At 41.9% G+C, this 18,774-nt stretch overlaps 1 protein-coding gene across 1 annotated transcript in view; it reads right to left on the reverse strand.

Annotated features, from left to right (window-relative positions):
- The window catches only part of CCDC93 (coiled-coil domain containing 93), a 95,410-nt gene that overhangs the window by 36,754 nt on the left and 39,882 nt on the right, over window positions 1-18,774 (reverse strand). The window contains exons 11-12 of the mRNA XM_011941605.1: window positions 18,140-18,226; window positions 1,203-1,319 (exon numbers count right to left, since the gene is read on the reverse strand). Coding sequence (XP_011796995.1) covers window positions 1,203-1,319; window positions 18,140-18,226 — 204 coding nt within the window. The remainder of the gene's footprint in view (window positions 1-1,202; window positions 1,320-18,139; window positions 18,227-18,774) is intronic.

The following is an 18,774-nucleotide window of genomic DNA, read 5'->3' on the forward strand; positions in this document are numbered from 1 at the left end:
TTACAGGCGTGAGCCACCGCGCCCGGCTCATATTCATTCTCTTCATCTTCTACTACGTGTATTCTTCTAATCTAATCTATTGCTAACACAACTGAAGCACATAACTTTTTATTGTCCAATGACTGTTCCTGAGTCAAACTTCCCAGCTTCTTCTTAGGTCTACTTTTCAGGGCAAATATATGAAGGTCTTTCCAAAACAGCCTCATATCACCAGGTATTACAGAACACCATCTCCTACAGTTCTTTGAAAAACGATCAAGTTTCCCCCCTTTCCCTGCCATCAATAGTAGCAGTCCATGTCTGGACTGCTGCATCAGCCTCCTACCTGTTCTCCCTGAATTCCTTCCCACCCAAGTCCAGTTAATTCATGCCCCTGCAGCAAACAGAATGGTCTTTACAATATGCAATTCTGATCATGCCACTCCCCTATTTAAACCCTTCAATGGCTTCCGTTGTCCTTAACATGGCCTGGATGGTCCTCTTGATCAGACACTGCCAACCAACTGTCTCATTCATGACTCTCTGGCCACAAAACAGACTGGCCAAGACCCTTCCTCCTCTGGTTTTTGTTCATGTTGTTCTGTAAGTCCATATAGCCCATACCGACTTCTTGCCTGGAAATGCCCACTCATCTTTCCAGTCTCAGAACTCTGTGAACTTAGGCTAGGTCAGGTCTCCCTATCAGTCATTCTCCCAGCTTCCTAGACTTCTCCTTCAAGCACTTAACACACCTGTAATTAAATGACGATGAGTGTGATGACTTCTCATTAGACCTTAAGATCCTTGACAACAAGGATCATAACTTGGTCTTCATTCATCCCAATAGCTTAATTCAGTGCCTAGCATACAGTAGTGCTCGGTAAACATTTGTGAACTAATGCTATCTATTCCTGCCCTGTGATCTTTTCCTATGATAGAAGTTAGCAAATTTTTTCTGCAAAGGGCTGGATAGTAAATATTTTAGGTTTTGTAGGTCTTATGGTCTTCTGCAACTACTCAACTCTGCCACCGTAGCCTGAAAGCAGCCACAGAAAACATGTAAACAAATGGATGTGCATATGTTGTAATAAAACTTTATTTACAAAAACAGGTGGCAACTGGATTGGCCCAAGCACCACAGTATGCCAACCCCCATTCTGGAATCTCCTTTAAGCAATCTACCATGAAGATCTTGAATAAACTTATGAAAAGAAAACACTGACCTCTTCAAGATGTTTGGTCTTTTGCACAATCTGTTTGTTCAAGGAAATGACTTTCCGACGATGTATCTGGGAGGTTCCTAATTTTTCTGGACTTTCTTCAGTTGATAGCTCAGACTGCTGTGGAAAAAAAAGGATGGCAAATCCAAAGGATCTAATTAGTTCACCTTGGTTCATGTAATCAAGCTCTGTTCAATGTGGGCAAAGCACTGTTGGGCAGCCAGTCACACAAAGCCAGGGCATTTACAGGGGCCTGTTCAAAACCTGGCGTAGAGAAGAGATTCTGACACAATGACCAAAATCCCTATCAACAGAAGCTGCATTCTGGGCCGAGGGAACAGCATGTGTAAAAAAGTACAGGGCGTAACTGTGGTTATGTCAATATCATACAGGCAATAGGTATCATCAAAAAGTCTTAAATAGGGGAATAACACGGCCAAAGTAATATCTTCATAGGACCATTCTGGAGTTATCAAGAATAATGAATTGATTCACTGTGAGTGAAGCATTATAAGCATATGGTTAAAAAGTCTAGTCATTCAGCAGCACTTGTAATGAAGAGTCTCCCAACACATTTTCCATCAGTTGGCCCACCCCAATTTAATCATTTCCTATTTCTGATGTTCTGGAGTTAACAGGGGATTGACTGGAAAGGGATTAAAGGTGCTGACAGAGGTCACACAGGAAAAGTTCTGCAACTGTATAAGGGAGGAGGCGGGTGGAGAAGGATCCTCAGGACCAGGAGTGAGTGCGAGAGAGATCTCTAAACAAGATGATGAGGTGAATGTGACAACATTTTCCAGGAGGGCAAATGGCCATTCCTCAAAAACCACACAAAGAAGCAAGCAGCTTATTATAGATACTGAATACAAACACCTGCCTCAAGACTCCTGCGAGCAGCCCTAGGAAAAAGAAATTAAAAGGTAGACCTTTTTGCAAAAAGTGCAATTATAATACTTCTTGGGTGATTATAGATAGTTTTATTAAACAGTCAAACACCAACGATAAAACATCTCCTTTCTTATAGTAAGTATCCCAATTCCAAGCTAATCATTGATTACATATTGGCATCAGAGCAATGATATCACACGTCATATACCATCTGGAAGATTTCACTGTATAATCATGAGAATGAGAGTGAAAAGGCAAACAACATCTTAGTATTATTATGAAAAGGTATTTGGCCCCTGAGACCTTCTGACAGGGTTTTGAGGGAGCAACAAAAACTATCTGGATATTCAACTTTCCCTGCATGTTTTAACAGTGATCCTAGGCTTGAAAGTCTGAGATATTTACCCACAGGAAAAAGAAATGGGGAAGTAACAAGGAGGAGAAATTGGATGGCTATAACCATTTATTCTGGTTAAGGATTTCTCTGAATAATTCAGCAGTATTATTAATGGATGATGAGTTCTTCTGCTACTTAACAACTTTGGAGTTACAAAACAACCAGCAGGATATAGCTGCATAAAATGGTAAGAAACATCATTTTCTATCTCATGGGCTGGTAGGCCATTAAGGAAACAGAAAAACTAAGCATTTAGTATTACAACACATTTAGCCTTGAAACCTGGGACTATGTAAAATGTCAACATTATTTTAGTGGTCAGGATTTCTGGGATTTGGAATTAACTTTTTAAAATTAATTTTGGACACAACGAGATATTCGCAACTTGTAGTACAGAGAAGGACAAATTATTTCTGAAAATCATTTGAGAGTATTAAAAATGTGTGGTGAAGAGACCACTCTTACTCTAAATCACTTATCAGAAACAGAAGTACAATTAACTATATCTCCTCTACTTTGATTGGATTGACCTGAACTATGCTATTAATTTGGCCACTTTTGTATGTTATGTATTTAATAGCTTTTTATATAGTTAATTTTAGCTTTAAGTTTTAATATCCAGGTTAGATTCCTTGACTGTGACTTCCAAAGTGTCATAAGCATATTCTCAGAGCATTGTGCTTTACTAGCCAAATTACATAAGCCTTCTGTTCGTGCTTTTCTGATATCTGAAACAGAACTAATTTCCCATACAGTACGTCTCTACGTTTGATGTCAGGATTATGCTTGAGTATCCTGACCTCCTCCAGATGCCTGTCAGGCTTCGAGACTGAGACTTGGGCGGTTAGGCAGGCTCCAGTGGATTCACGTCTCACTCACCTTCCAGACTTCTCACCTTCCAGACTTCCTCCAGTGTGCGGGCGCTGAGTAAACTCATTCAATTCTGTTCTGCAGCTTTGGCATGGATTGGGTAATGCCTGACTCTTAGCAAGCTTTCTTGCTCATAAACTGCTTTTATGGCCAGAGTCCTAAGACAATAAAAATTGCATTCCCCCACCCAGCTTCCATGCTCTTGTAATAGTGTATGGGGCACACACACAGCTTTGTTTTAAAACTATGACCTTCAAACTTCACTTACAAGAGTTCTTCTTGCAGGAAAACCAGCAGCTATCTTGATATGTGGAAAGATTATTTCCGCAATAGCTGTCTATCAAAGTCTCAATTTTGAGCCATATATTCCCTCAAAACCCTGTCGGAAGGTCTCAGAGGCCAAATACCTTTTCATAATAATACTAAGATGTTGTTTGCCTTTTCACTCTCATTCTCATGATTATACAGTGAAATCTTCCAGATGGTATATGACATGTGATATCACTGCTCTGATGCCAATATGTAATGTGCTCATTATTATTTGTAAGTGAATACATAAGCTATTGGGTATGAATTAATACATAAATTATTATAAATGAATACATAAGCTACTGTAAATGAATTAAAATACATAAGCTATTGAGTCCTTAGTTGTTTTTAAGAGTCTTTAACTGGGTCCTGAAAGTATTATAAAGTGTTGAGAGCTGCTACCTTAATCTAAGGAGCCTGGTTCACTTGGTAATCCACCCATAGACGGGACAGTCGATGGAGTGGGCTCACCAAGTGGCCAGCCATCATTTATATAACACTGAGAGGGAAAAGTTCTTTCTGATTCTACTCTTTTACTAGACCCGTGATTCAGACAAGCATACAGAGAGAAAATGCTGGCAATGCACAGAAAAAAATCTGAAGTCTCTATATGTACCTCTATCATATCTGTTATAATAGTATATGTTCCAAGGAAACATGGGCTTTCAAAATGCTCTCTCTTATTGGTAGGTAATAATTCTTAGTGCTGTGTGGAGTCCTGTAAATGTGCATTTACTGGTGCACAGTACATATAAACTTGTAAGTTCCTGTGTTTGCCTTTGAGTCTAGAGACAGTGCTATGGGAAGCTACTTAATGTTTAATGGGAAGTTATTTTTAGTCAGATAAAACAGTTATTATTGAGCTGGAATAAGAGTTCCTAACCTAGTAAACAGAAAGCTGACTGCTCTGTTTTTCAAACACACTTTTTATCAAGCAATCTAAATTTTTTGTTTCTCAAAGCCAAGAGAACTCAGACTGATGAAGACAGAAAAAGGTCCATAAACCAGGTCTCATCTAATGGTTCATTCACTGAGAGACACGATGAGAAAGAAAACTAGATGACCAAGGTGGATTTTGAATGATGAGGCAAAGTCAGACAGAAGGAGGAGAGGAAAATGGGCTTTATACTAAGTCCTTGACAGAAAAAGTTTAAATCCTAGAGCATCTTAACAGATTTCTGCTTCCAAAATGCAACATCTGTCAAAGAACATCAACCATCTACAAATATTCCATTTGTGTTTACATTGCAGTGAGGGCTAAAGTGCCAATCTAATTGGTTCAACATGTTCAGATTAAGAACGTGCTTTCAAAGCCACATTGTGTATTAAGATGACTTCTAGTGTAAATTCAGTGTTTTCTAATAACTGACAGATATTCACAACTTCTATTTTTAGAGGAAACAGATTTAAATGTCACTGAATAATATTAGTCTAGTTCAAAATGGTAAATTCCCAAGAGAAGTAAAAAATGATTACTTTAGCTAAAACTATATACTTTTATAATTGAAAGAGACCCAAAAGGTTATTTACACATCAACCTTCTAATACAGGGTTCTCTCCTATATCATCTCCCTACCCCACCAAAATATGGTCACTAAGCTGACAACAATAAAGTATTCCTATCTTACAAGGTACCAGGAGTTCTCTACACTAAATAGATGGAATTCAGTTTTTGGCACCCTGACTGACCAATTAAAGACAAGTAGGCTGGGTGCAATGGCTCATGCCTGTAATCCCAGCACCTCTGGAGGCCAAGGTGAGTGGATCACTTGAGGTCAGGAGTTCAAGACCAGCCTAACCAACATGGTGAAACCCCATCTCTACTAAAAATACAAACATTAGCCCGGCATAGTGGCATGCACCTGTAATCCCAGCTACCTGGGAGGCTGAGGCATAAGAATTGCTTGAACTCAGGAAGGGGAGGTTGCAGTGAACCGAGGTCACACCACTACACTCCAGCCTGGGCGGCAGAGTGAGATTCTGTCTCAAACAAATAAATAAAGACAAGTAAACAGACTATATGAAATATTTATTTAAAAGTATTTTTAAATCTAAGAACTAGCAAGAATGTTAAATTTCAGAAGGCCAAAAGGTAACTGGAAGTGGGAATCCAGGAATGTATGTGTTACCCACTGAAGTTGGCTTTTTTTTCCTAAGGGTATTTGCCAAACCTGATGATCACAAGCTTTGATTTTTATAATTCAGTAACAACTTTTTACCACATAAATCTTGATACAATTGTAAGAGGGAAAAAATCTACAATGAGATTCTGTAACAACAGATTGGACCTCCTGCAGTTCTGCAATCCTAGTTCACACACTACTTTGGTCCAAAAATCCCACGAGTAAGGACAAGGTATAAAATGGACTTGGGCTGACGTATCTCCAGGTGCTTGGCAGAAGCAAAAGCAGATCTTCTCTGAAAGAACAGAGCTTCAATCCTAGGCCTCAAATAGTTCCTACAGATAAATTTCCATGGAATATGGGGTTCACAGTCAAATATCAAAAGCACACAAGAAGTCAAACTACCATAAACAAAAGCCAGCGAAAACAGACAGCACAGCTGTATCTGTAAAGACTTATTCAAATACACTCCCTTCCAATGCACACACAACATACACACAAAAGCATGGCCATTCCCCACTAACGCAACAGATTAAATCTAATCACTCTTTCAGATAACAGTTCAACTAAGTGTCCACAGCTCTTCCATCTGTCCTTTCTATAACAAGATGCTGACACCTCTCACCACCTTGGCTGTTATCCTAGTTTCTAAGTGAACTTCTGAAGCACTCCTGATGATGTGTGACCACTGCAGATAGGAGGGGATCATCCACTTTCCTTGATCTACATTCGGCTTCCAAAAATGAAACTCAATACACGAATGCTCTTTTCAATATTATTTTTAAAACCCACTAAAGAAATTCCATGAATTTCAAAAACCCATAGTTATGTAACCTTGCTGAGTCTAAGATTTTGCTTTGGGTCCCACGGTGAGTAAGGCAGTGTGCTTGCTCAGAATGCACTTAACATTTAGGAGGTGTGAACAAAATCCAAAACCTCCCCTTTAATCCCTGTACACTACTGTCAGGTCAGATGGCATCCTCACCAAATTGTGAATGGGTACAACTCACTTTTCTGAAATTCTACAGTTTACATTTTTCTTAAGTGATGTTCCAGTTGTCTTTGCAAGTGATGCTCAAATCTGGCAAGGCTAAAGCCCAAGTCTTTACGCAAATTGATAAGGACTCTGAAATGTACAAGTTGTGCTGTGTGGCTCCAGACCATTTTACCAGGTTGACAATTCATTAGCTGATACCATTCTCTTTGCAGTTAGGTATTGTATACTAACTATGCAACAGTCGCTCCGAATTCAGGAAATCTTAGAGCTGTTTGTAAAACACAAACATATTTAGCATTGTTTTCTCCAGATTTACAGGGTTCCTTACTCTCTTAACTCTGATTAAAATTTTACATCTCTCTCCCCACCTTCCTTGGCTTATTTCAGCTAATCTTTACTCAGATCTTACTGTGTGGGGCACGGTGGTGTGCTCTGGGGAAGTGGGAAAAGGCAAAGACCGCACCTCTGGCCCTTCATAATCTAGCCAGACAAAACTGGCTAATCCGTAAGTAAAGGTGTGGCATCCTCTGCATTCTCCTCGATGCCTAAATTGTGTCACAGAGGAAAAGAGTTTTGAAAGCTGCTGTTGTTCCTTCCTCTCCCTCTCTTCCTTTCTTCTTTCCTTTAGCAAATGTCTGTGAAAACCCAACTGTGTTGGGCACTGAGAGTATACTATAATCCTAGCCCTCCCGGAAAGCAAACATTCTAGTCCTGGGAGACAGGCAAAGAGACAAACGAAACAGTGCTTGAGGGAAGTGCTATGAAGGAGATAAAGAGCTGATCTCTACAACATCACAGAAGAGCCTCTTTTAAAAAGTAGAATCTGATTTTTTTTTTTTTAAGAGACAGGCTCTTACTCTGTTGCCCAGGCTTGAATGCAGTAGCATGATCATAGCTCACTGCAACCTCAAACTCCTGAGCTTAAGCAATCCTCCTGCCTCTGCTTCCCAAGGAGCTGGGGCTGGAGGTACATGCCACTACACCCAGGTAATTTTTTAAAAATATTCTGTAGAGATAGGGGTCTCACTACATTGCCCAGTCTGGTCTCAAACTCATGGCCTCAAGCTATCCTCTCACGTCAGACTCCCAAAATGCCTGGATTGCAGGCGTGAGCCTCTGTGCCTGGCCCAGAATCATGGCTAATGGCTATGAGGTAAGTCTCCCCAAAGTCTTCAAGTGATTCATTATCTTCTACTGAGTATTTATTATGAATGAGGCAACAGGAATACAAAGATAAAAAATGAAATATTGGCCCTCTAATACTTTAGAGGTTAGGAATATGATTTATGCAACACCTATTATGTTATGTGAAGAAACAGTATCCAGAATGAAGGGGTTTAAAAATCTACCTAGGCCCCTACCCCTCCTGATTCCAACCTGGGTTTTTCTATCTGTGACCACAATAGGAGGTTTCCAAGAGAGCAACACCCTCACCCCTTTCCTGCCCCATACTACACTTCTCCCCAACTCCACAAACCAATGGCGCTAGCAAGTGGTAACATTTTTTGAGCCGGGGCAGGATGATAGGATTGGAAACACTCATATCTAAGGGTATTAGAAATCACACAGGTGCCAGATCAGGTGTGATTTTCTAACAAAGCAGTCAGGGTCCCCTGGCTGCTGAGCTTACTGTGACTTTCTGGCCCAGGCAATGTCCCTGGGCTGTGGTATCTTCACTCAGTTCTAAGCCCTTCCCTTTTCCATTTCTCACCCCATGGTATGATTTTAAAAGTCACCCATTCTGCCTGGTTATTATCAGGCAAAAATAGTTCAATATCAACTATGCCAACCATTTTCTTTGGGCAGATACTGTCACTTCAAATGATCACACAAACTAAGTAGCATCTGGCAGCCACTTTATAGGCACACAAATTGTATCATTCTATAATTTATGTTTTCACAGGTTGACTGACTCCTTACTGGAAGCCCGTCAGGGCCGCAACCCTGACTCATGCGTAACGCAATCCCTGCCCCCTACACCTTACACTGCCTGGATGTAGGATCTACTCAATAGGTGTTTGCTGAAAGAAGAAATATATCTCATCACTCTTTCACATGACAGTGATTATGAGGTCAATTCCATCAGTGCTCTGGCAGAAAAAAAAACAAGCTGAAGACTTAAAATATAAAAAAATTGTGCTAATTTAAAAATATACTTTCGTAAGACTTCATACATTTGGAAAAAGTGTAAGGGTTAAAACCCAGGGTAGATAAATAACAACATGAAGGCAACTACTAAGAGGACAGAAGATATATTCACAACTGATACTTTAGGGGCAATTCCCTCCAACTTTGTTAAATACGTTTCCTGAGGGCCTAGTGGAAACGAAGGCCTTATGGGGATGCTAGCCACCGTGTGTGCCCCCCATCTGTGGGTAGAAAAGCAATCCCTGCCTTCTACTCTCTCTAGTTCAGAGGGGCTGCCAATCACACCCAACTCCTGGCAATAATGGGCCTGGGGAGAAATCTGTGACTTCAGCCATGACAAACAGAGGAGAGTCCTTCCTTAGGATTTTATATACTGATGGAGGGAGGGGGCAGAAAGACAGAAATTGTCTACAGCCAGGCCTCCAAGGTGATGAGGCCGAGAGAGACAAAGTGAAGCAAAGGTAAAGGGATATGGCAGGGCCATTTGAGTCCCCCGAAAGACTTCCTGTTCTGAGAGCTGATAAAGGTTCCCTTTTGCTTATAGCAACATGCTGGGTAGAATTCCTATTACTTGCACCCAAAAGGCTTACAAGACACAGGGTCCACGTTAGTGAGTGACAGAACTAAAGAGGCAGTATTCTCTGCTGACTGCATCATAAAGTGGAATAAGAATCATCATGATAGATGGGGACAAGATCTGCTCTAATCAAATGCGGCTGTCTGCTTTTTCTAGAAGAGACCCTTTCCTTGTGTTTTTTCATAAGTACATCCTTGACCATACCCAAGCTCTAATTATCTGGCGAGATTCCCCAGGTGCTCTGGAAAGATATGACTTCAAGATAGAACAAAGGCTTCTGACTAATTGCCAGAGAATGATCCTCAGAATCCAAAGGTCAGAGGCAATGGTGCCAGAATTTCTTAATTGCTGGATAGGAAAATTTCCAAAACCCATTAAGGAAAAAAAATTCCTTTTTTCCAAGTCCCTTGATGATCTAAAATACACCTTGCTATGGAAATGAGATCAAGATGTTGACATTCTTTGGGCTAGGATATTACCTCCCCCTGCCTTGTTTTTCTGAAACAAAGTCTCTCTCTGTTGCCCAGGCTGGAGTGCAGTGGCACAATCTCTGCTCACTGCAACCTCCGCCTCCCAGGTTTAAGCTACCAATCCCACTTCAGCCTCCCAAGTAGCTGGGATTACAAGCACACGCCACCACACCCAGCTAACTTTTTTATTTCAGTAGAGATGGGGTTTCACCATGTTGGCCAGGCTGGTCTCAAACTCCTGACCTCAAATGATCTGCCCACCTGAGCCTTCCAAAGTTCTGGGATTATAGGCATGAGCCACCATGCCTAGCTGGATATTACCCTTCAAAGAACTGGATGAGAACATATTAATGTGGCATTCTCCAGAAACATGAAGAGTCACTTAGATACTCAAACTGGAAACTTCCACAGCTTTCAGTAACTTAGATTTATGGTGTGTGAGTGCCTGGGCTGAGCTGTACCATTTTCACTTTTTCTAGTTTCCGTGGTTAGTTCCCAGTATGCCCTACCAATAGCCCAAGGTAGGCAGTTGAATAGTGGGACAGTCTAAGGAAGCACAGTCACAGCCACGCCTGGAAGGCAGACACTAAGGATGGTAAAGGAGGCTGTCCCTGCTTTTCCCTAAGGATGCTCCACCTAGCCAAGGAGAAAGGTTGCAAAGCCAAACGGTCCTGTACTCAAACCTGGAACTTATTAGCTGTATGGCACTGGACAAGTCACATAATCTCATTACTTTGCCTGAAATATGGATATAATATCACGTACTCATTTACTGAGCACAACACTGGCGGGCCCTTGGCGAGACTCTCAGATTACAAACAAGAATAAAGGTGGCCCACAGCCACATAAACAGATAGTTTCAACTGCATATAAGTATAATGATGGAGGAAGGCAGAGGATTATAAGCAAGAAGGCAGTCTATACGAATTAAATGAGATGATTTTGTAGAATTAAAAAATAATAAAAATTTGAGAACTAAATGAGATAATGGTACACAAAGAATCTCCATGGAGAAGGCACTCAGGGTAGATTCTGATTCCCCAAGACAGATCTGTGCCTCTAGAGCTATAAAATATTCAGATCCTCTAGAGCTACAAAATGTTCCAAGATTCTGTCTTAGGGAGAAGTTGACCAGTGAATGATTTAGTTGGCAGACTAAGTATTACAGCGGTCAAAATGGTATATGGTTAGTTAGTGTGCAGCATTAGGGAAAGTCCCTTCCTGCCCTTCCAGGGACCTTGCACCTTTCCTGGCCCAGTTTCCTTTTCTTTCTTCTGGCTCCTATAGAAGCTTAGGGGGTTGTAGGGTGGAAGCATTTTTTGGACAGTCAGGCATTTTAGTTTTCTGTAAGTCATAGTAATAGATTCTTCTTCCCTGTAAAAATAAATGCTATGATGCAGTGAGAATATTAGACATCAACACCAAAAGCACAGCGGTACTTCTTCTAGCACATTCAGGGAAGGGTGTTACCCCTTGGAAACAATGGCAGATGGAGCTACTCAGCCTAGAGTCTACGGACACTCATGAATTATGTATCTGGAAGCTTCTTCACATTCCTCTTTCTGCTGCTCTACAAGAACCATATTAAACTGAGTTACATACCTCAGGAACTTTGAGACACATGTTATGTTACACTCTTATAAGAAACTTGTGAACTTTACCAGTGAAAGAAAAGTCTGCACATGTTTTTTTTTACCTCGTTTTTATATCCCAGTGCCTGTCAAGTTTCCAAACACTCATACCAGGCAGGCTATTCGATTTATTTTCCTTGGTCACAAAATCAGTTTTGCACTTGATCCCCCCCACAAATTATCCTGTCCCTTTTCTTCACAAAGCAAAAAAAAAAAAAAAAAAATTCCTGATCTCAGCCTAAGTGAGTGTTTTCTCAGATACTACCAACAGCTTCCCTCCTGGGCATTCCTCAATCCTATCTCCACTTCCAAAGTATATTACTGAGACCCTGAAGGTGGCAGCATTGCCAGTGTCCAGTTTCAGCCCAATCTGTGGCAGTATGATTAAAAGACCAATAAGCAAACCATGGTGGACAACTCTAGAACGGCCCCATGATTCCCACCTGCTGATGTGCACACCTGCCTTTGTGTAACCCCTTTCCCTTGGGTGTGGATGGAAGCTGTGCCTTAGAGTATGCCACAGAGGGGCCGGGCGCGGTGGCTCATGCCTGTAATCCCAGCACTTTGGGAGGCCGAGATGGGCGGATCACGAGGTCAGGAGATCCGAGACCATCCTGGCTAACCCGGTGAAACCCCGTCTCTACTAAAAAATACAAAAAACTAGCTGGGTGAGGTGGCGGGCGCCTGTAGTCCCAGCTACTCAGAAGGCTGAGGCAGGAGAATGGCGTGAACCCGGGAGGCGGAGCTTGCAGTGAGCTGAGATCCGGCCATTGCACTCCAGCCCGGGCGACAGAGCAAGACTCTGTCTGAAAAAAAAAAAAAGAATATGCCACAGAGAAGTGGCAGTCTTTTGATTACATATATATAATTATGTTATATAAGTCTATAATGCCTGCCCTCAGGGAGAAGCCCTCCCTTGCTAGCTTTGATGAAGTAAGTGGCAATGTAGCGTAGGCTCATGTAACAAGGAACTAAGGGTAGCCTCCAGCTAATGGCCAGCAAAACTGATGACCTCAGTGAGCAGGTCGCAGGGAACTGAAAGCTGCCAACAACCATGTAAGCTTGGAAGCAAATCCTTCCCCAGTAGAGCCTCAGATGAGACTGCGGCGTTGTAAGAGTCACAGAGGGTGTTGCTGAGCTGTGCCCAACTGCTGCCCCATAGAAACAGTGAGATAATAAATATGTGTTATTTTAAGTGACTACATTTGTGGCAGTATTGCCACACAATAGCAGATAACCACACAAACAACGTGAGAATGAGAAAAGCAGCCCCTGACATCTGAAAGCTAGCCTTGTACTATTAGCAAGGCATTGATGTTGCTGGGAGGCTGGCTTGCACTCATAACCAGGCCTTGTTACCAAACATAAACAATTTCAAAGAACACCAATACCAGACAAGGTCACCCTCTGACTATGAGTATGTCTGATGACGGACGAAAACATAAACATTGTCCGAATCACAAAAATGACCAAATATTCCCTATACTGGCTATCATGCATACATAGCTTTAACCTTGATTCATTTTTCCCATGTCTTAGAGATAAGATTTATTAAGATGCTCATTGACAGACTCACCCCTCCTTACAGCATTGAACACAAAGCAAAGCCCACTTCCTTGAACCCTCCTTCAAGTCACCTTATGTAAGTCCAAATCCTACACTAAGTCCTTTCTGACACCCTCTTACTGAAAGGCCCCATGATTCCCATTGGTATGTGCTCTCCCTCACTACAAACAGCAATACACCCAACTTTTTCAACTAGATATGTTCCTGTTGAAAACAACTAGGTTTTTGACTGGAGAGTACTGACAAAACAAAAACAAATCAAGCAAATAACAAAAACACCATGCATGACTTTACCACAGAACTTGCACAAAATAGAAGTATAAACCAATAAAACAAGAAAGAGGCTATACTCAGTTTAGCTATAAGACATAGAATTGAGTATCTCAAAATGAGTAGAAAGAAATTATCTGACAAACAGTAGTAGGATAAGTGGATATGAACAGGAAAACTAGGACAGATCCCCACTTTAGGCTAAAGAAGAATAAATTCTACATAGCTTAAAGAATTAAACATAATTAATAAAAGATCAGCTGACATGCATTAACTATTTTACCAGATCCATGGAAAAACAATGAATCTCTCATTTGGAAACAACAACAACAACAACAACAACAAAAAGACTGACCAACTTAGGCACAAATTCCTTGTATATAATGAAAAACAATACAAAAGTAAAATAGAGTGCCTGAGAAATACTTGTATCACAGTGACAATATATTTAAATCTGAAATATAGACTTTATTTAAATTCACAAGGAACACATTACTCGAGTATAGTCTATAACAGACAATTCAGAGAAGAAAACAGAGTAAACAGTCCTGTATTTAAACCTAGAACTTATTAGTTATATGGCACTGGATGAGTTCTCTGTAACCTGTACTTACACAGAAGCATCTTCAATCATCTCAGTGATCTACGGAGATGCCATTTTATAGTTAACTATGTAACAATTTAGACAAACAAAAAATCAAAGCTGGAAATATTGAAGGCATATGCTAGGAAGTCCCTTCACCACTGATAGTATTTTATGTAGTTATAACACATAGAGGGACTCATAACCCAATTATCCAACACTTAGAAACTCTCTCAGCAGAAACTATCTGCTCACATTTCACAACATTATCCACAATGGCAAACAGAAACAGCTTAAAATTGTGTCTAACAAAGAAAAGTTTAATGAATTGTGCTGTATTAACACATAAATTATGTAATTATTAAAATAAATGGGAACCACTAGCCGCAGCAGCTGAGACCTGTAATCCCAGCACTTTAGGAGGCTAAGGTGGGAGGATGGCTTGAGTCTAGGAGTTCAACACCAGCCTGGGCAACATGACAAAACCCCATCTCTACAAAAAATACAAGACTTAGCCAGGCATGGTGGTGTGTGCCTGTAGTCCCAGCTACTTGGGAGGCTGAGGTGGGAGGATCACCTGAGCCTGGGAGGCCAAGGCTAAAGTGAGCTGAGATCGTACTACTGCACTCTGCCTGGGCAACAGAGTGAGATCCTATCTCAGGAAGCACACACACACACACCCACACACACAAACACACACACACTTAAAAAAATAAAAATAAACGGGAAGGCTAGAAAATATTTAGGATGTGATGCGACAAAACAAAAAAGAATGAAGACTACAAAAATGAAAATAAAGCTATCAATAGCTGAAGAGTTATAACGTGCCAGGCACTGTTTGAGGTATTTTGGTCACGTTTCATTTAATCTTCCCAACACCTGTCAGAAAAATAATATTATTTTCATTTTATAAAGCAGATACTAGGGCAAAGAGAGGTTAAATATATGGCCAAGGTCACACAGCTGGGAAATGGAAAAGGCAGACATGAACCAAGATATGACTTCAAATGGTGTGTTTTTAATCACTGCACTCACTCACTGTCCTACCTCTTTTAGACATATATGATGATTGCAACCAAGCACAACTATGAAGATCTGGGAACAAACACTGTAAAATAATATGCAAATGTAAAATAACTGCAATATGGGGATAGGATAAAAGGCAGTTTAATTTTTTTTTTTTTTTTTTTTTTGAGACGGAGTCTTGCTCTGCCGCCCGGGCTGGAGTGCAGTGGCCGGATCTCAGCTCACTGCAAGCTCCGCCTCCCGGGTTTCCGCCATTCTCCTGCCTCAGCCTCCGGAGTAGCTGGGACTACAGGCGCCCGCCACCTCGCCCGGCTAGTTTTTTTGTATTTTTAGTAGAGACGGGGTTTCACCGTGTTAGCCAGGATGGTCTCGATCTCCTGACCTTGTGATCCGCCCGTCTCGGCCTCCCAAAGTGCTGGGATTACAGGCTTGAGCCACCGCGCCCGGCCAGCAGTTTAATTTTTAAAAACCATCAGCTTTAATGCTGTATTACCTACCCAATGAAAATGCAATTAACTAATGTTTGACACCTCCACTTCTCCACCAGAAGTTTAACTACAGTCATCTCTCAGTATACGTGGGGGATTGGTTCGAAAACCACCCGCATAGGCCAAAATCTGTGCATACTCAGCAGTCGGCTCTACAGAACCCACATACATGAAAAGTTGGCCCTCCATATACGCCAGTTTTGCATCCCATGAATACTGTAGTTTCCATACACATCTGGTTGGGAAAAAATACACATGTAAGTGGACCCACACAGTCCAAACCTGTGTTGATCAAGAATCAACTGCATATATGTCCTTGGAACAAGTCTTGGCATTGCTTCCTGTCCAAATTACTCCTAATTTCACTCTTTTCTAGAAGAACGGAATGCAGGTAGAGAATGGTCCAAGATAAACAGATAAACCAGAATGTATCCATCAGAGTTGGACAGAGATCACTGGTCAAGGGTGAGGAAGAAAAAGCTTAGGAGATAAAGACACAGAGAAATCCAGAAGGAGACGTGCAAAATGCAGAGTAACTGGGGAAGTCAGGTGAGCTTCAGGAGTCCTAGGCAGGGGAGTGGGTGGAAAGAGAGATGCACTGCCAACCACAGGGGGCTCTGCCTGCCTGCTTTTGCTCTTACAATCATCAGAGCTCCTACGTACTCCCTGTAGAAACAGCAGTGGGTGCTCTATCCAGTTGCCTTTTTTTTCCCCCTGAAAAACTGGGTTCAGCAATGCTATGTGGCAACATAAGGGCAGGTGTAAATGCACACTCTTGCCATTCAGGTGTGTGTGCTGACAGGAAACCAAGACACTTTCTTGTCAGACAGCGAATTAATACTCTTTCCACAATTACATCTTCATTTGTACTTTTTGGATAATAAACACCCTTTTCTGGTCAAATTTCAGATGACACTTTGAGCAGTGTCATCCTTCCTAGATGGTAAATGGAAAGACAGGACACTCTGGATTCTATGAGATTGGACTAGAAAGCCCACCTGAAGAAGCACTTACTTGGGGGAGTGGGGAAAACAAAGGAATCTCACCCTGAGACATTCCAAGCTGTTTTACTCACTCATATTCTGCTTGCACAAGGCTCCTTCAAGTCTCCTTCCCAGAGGCTCCCATGAATGGCAGCACTAGGCATTTAAAACAGTTTTCCAAAAGTCTTGGGGGTGTTATAGCCAATAACACCTCCAGATTACTGGGGGACACTTTTTCCCTGACTATAAAAATGTTATTTATTTTTTTTTTGAGACAGAGTCTCCCTCTGTCACCCAGGCTGGAGTGCAGTGGCACGATCTCGGCTCACTGCAACCTCTCCCTCCTGGGTTCAAGCGATTCTCTTGCCTCAGCCTCCTAAGCAGCTGGAATTACAGGCACCCACCACCGTCCCCAGTTAATTTTTGTATTTTTAGTAGAGACGGGGTTTCACCATGTTGGACAGGCTGGTCTTGAACTCCTGACCTCAGGTGATCCACCCGCCTAGGATTACAGGCACGAGCCACCATGTCCAACCAGAAAAATTTTAGACATATTAAAGTTGACAGAGTTTAACTGAGCAAAGAATGATTCATGAATCCGATAACTCCCCGAACCAGAGAGACTCTGGTGCAGTCAGAGAGGAATTTATGGACAGGAAAAGATAAATGGGCTGGGCGTGGTGACTCACGTCTCTAATCCCAGCACTTTGGGAGGCCAAGGAGAGTGGATCATTTGAGCCCAGGAGTTCAAGACCAGCTGGGGCAATATGTTGAAACCCTGTCGCTACAAAAAAATACAAAAATTAGCCGGGTGTGGTGGTGTGCACCTATAGTTCTGGCTATATATCACCTGTGCAATCACTTCAGAAGAATATGTCACAGATAGTCAGGGCAGAGCTAATTTGTAGTAAAAGATTCTGAGAAAAGGAAAGCAAAGCTGGATGCTTCAACAGATATCAACATTTTAGGACAGGGCTGGGGAAGGAGGGATGTGCAACAATGTCCTGTAAATCTGATTTTACTGATACTACATCTCAGCCAGACCAGAATCAGTTATGTGCAAAATGATTAATCACCGTCTCCCTGAAATATTCAAGGTCCTCCTGCCTTTTCTTAGGATGGAAAAAAAAAAAGCAAACTCTGAAATACGATTTCAGGCTTTTCTTCATTCTATACTCTTTTAATAAAAGTAGAAGAAAAAATTTTGCCTTGGATTTGGCTGAGTTATGGGGTTTATCTCCTAAGAGGCAAAGCTTCATTCCTCAGCCCAATCATCAAACCGAGCCCAAGTTATAAGAGGCCTCATAGAGAAGAAAAAATGCTCACCCCATACCCTCGGGCATGAATTTATCAAATGTGATAACTGCTCTGTGAGACAGGTTTTCTCTTTAAATGTACAGAAAAATGGGCACTGCAGAACAAAATTAATTTAACTAACGGGTAAGTCTGATAACCGGTTGTGCATGGTAAAGCCCAGTGTGCTTCTGACAAACATGGCTGGTGAGTTACGAGAGAACACAGGGCACTGCTGGGGCAGTGGGGTAGGGCAGTGGGAGAACAAAGCCATGGAGCATGATCTGGGGCACAGACTCCAGCTGGGCCCCAACCTACCTTCTCTGCATACTCGGACACAATCTGCTTGATCTCGGCAGAGCAGAGTCCCACGATCTGGCCCACGGAGCTTGCGGTGAGACGGCTCTGCAAGCATATGGAGGGGATGTTCTCAAGGCCAAGCCTTGTCTTCCACAGCAGTGGAAAATCTGAACACTCTATTATGGTAAAACAGATAATATTCCCAGGGGAAAAAATAATTTGGCTTTGCCACATATTACCAACAGGAAGGGAGGAAAGAAGCCTCAGGACAAACACGCAGCTACCTCCTGAATCACTGAGCAGATGGTGCTAGATCCTCCTCTGAGCCTGGGCACCCCTGGAAAATGGTTCTTCCCTTCTGTGTCCCACCCTAAGGTCTCACCTCCTGAGGACCACCAAACAGAGCCTGTAGGGGATCTGGCAGGCTTAGGACATAGGGAATAGAGAAGAGCATGGGAAAGAACAAAGAATCTCAGAACTTTAAAATATCTCTTTATTACCACAGGTCTTCCCAGGCCTCAAAAATAATGATCCTTTCAGGCAAGGCGCGGCAGCTCACGCCTGTAATCCCAGCACTTTGGCAGGCCGCAGTGGGTGGATCAGTAGGTCAGGAGATTGAGACCATCCTGGCTAACATGGTGAAACCCCATGTT

This window comes from Colobus angolensis, unplaced genomic scaffold, assembly GCF_000951035.1.
Source record: "Colobus angolensis palliatus isolate OR3802 unplaced genomic scaffold, Cang.pa_1.0 Scaffold20, whole genome shotgun sequence".
Lineage (NCBI taxonomy): Eukaryota > Metazoa > Chordata > Mammalia > Primates > Cercopithecidae > Colobus > Colobus angolensis.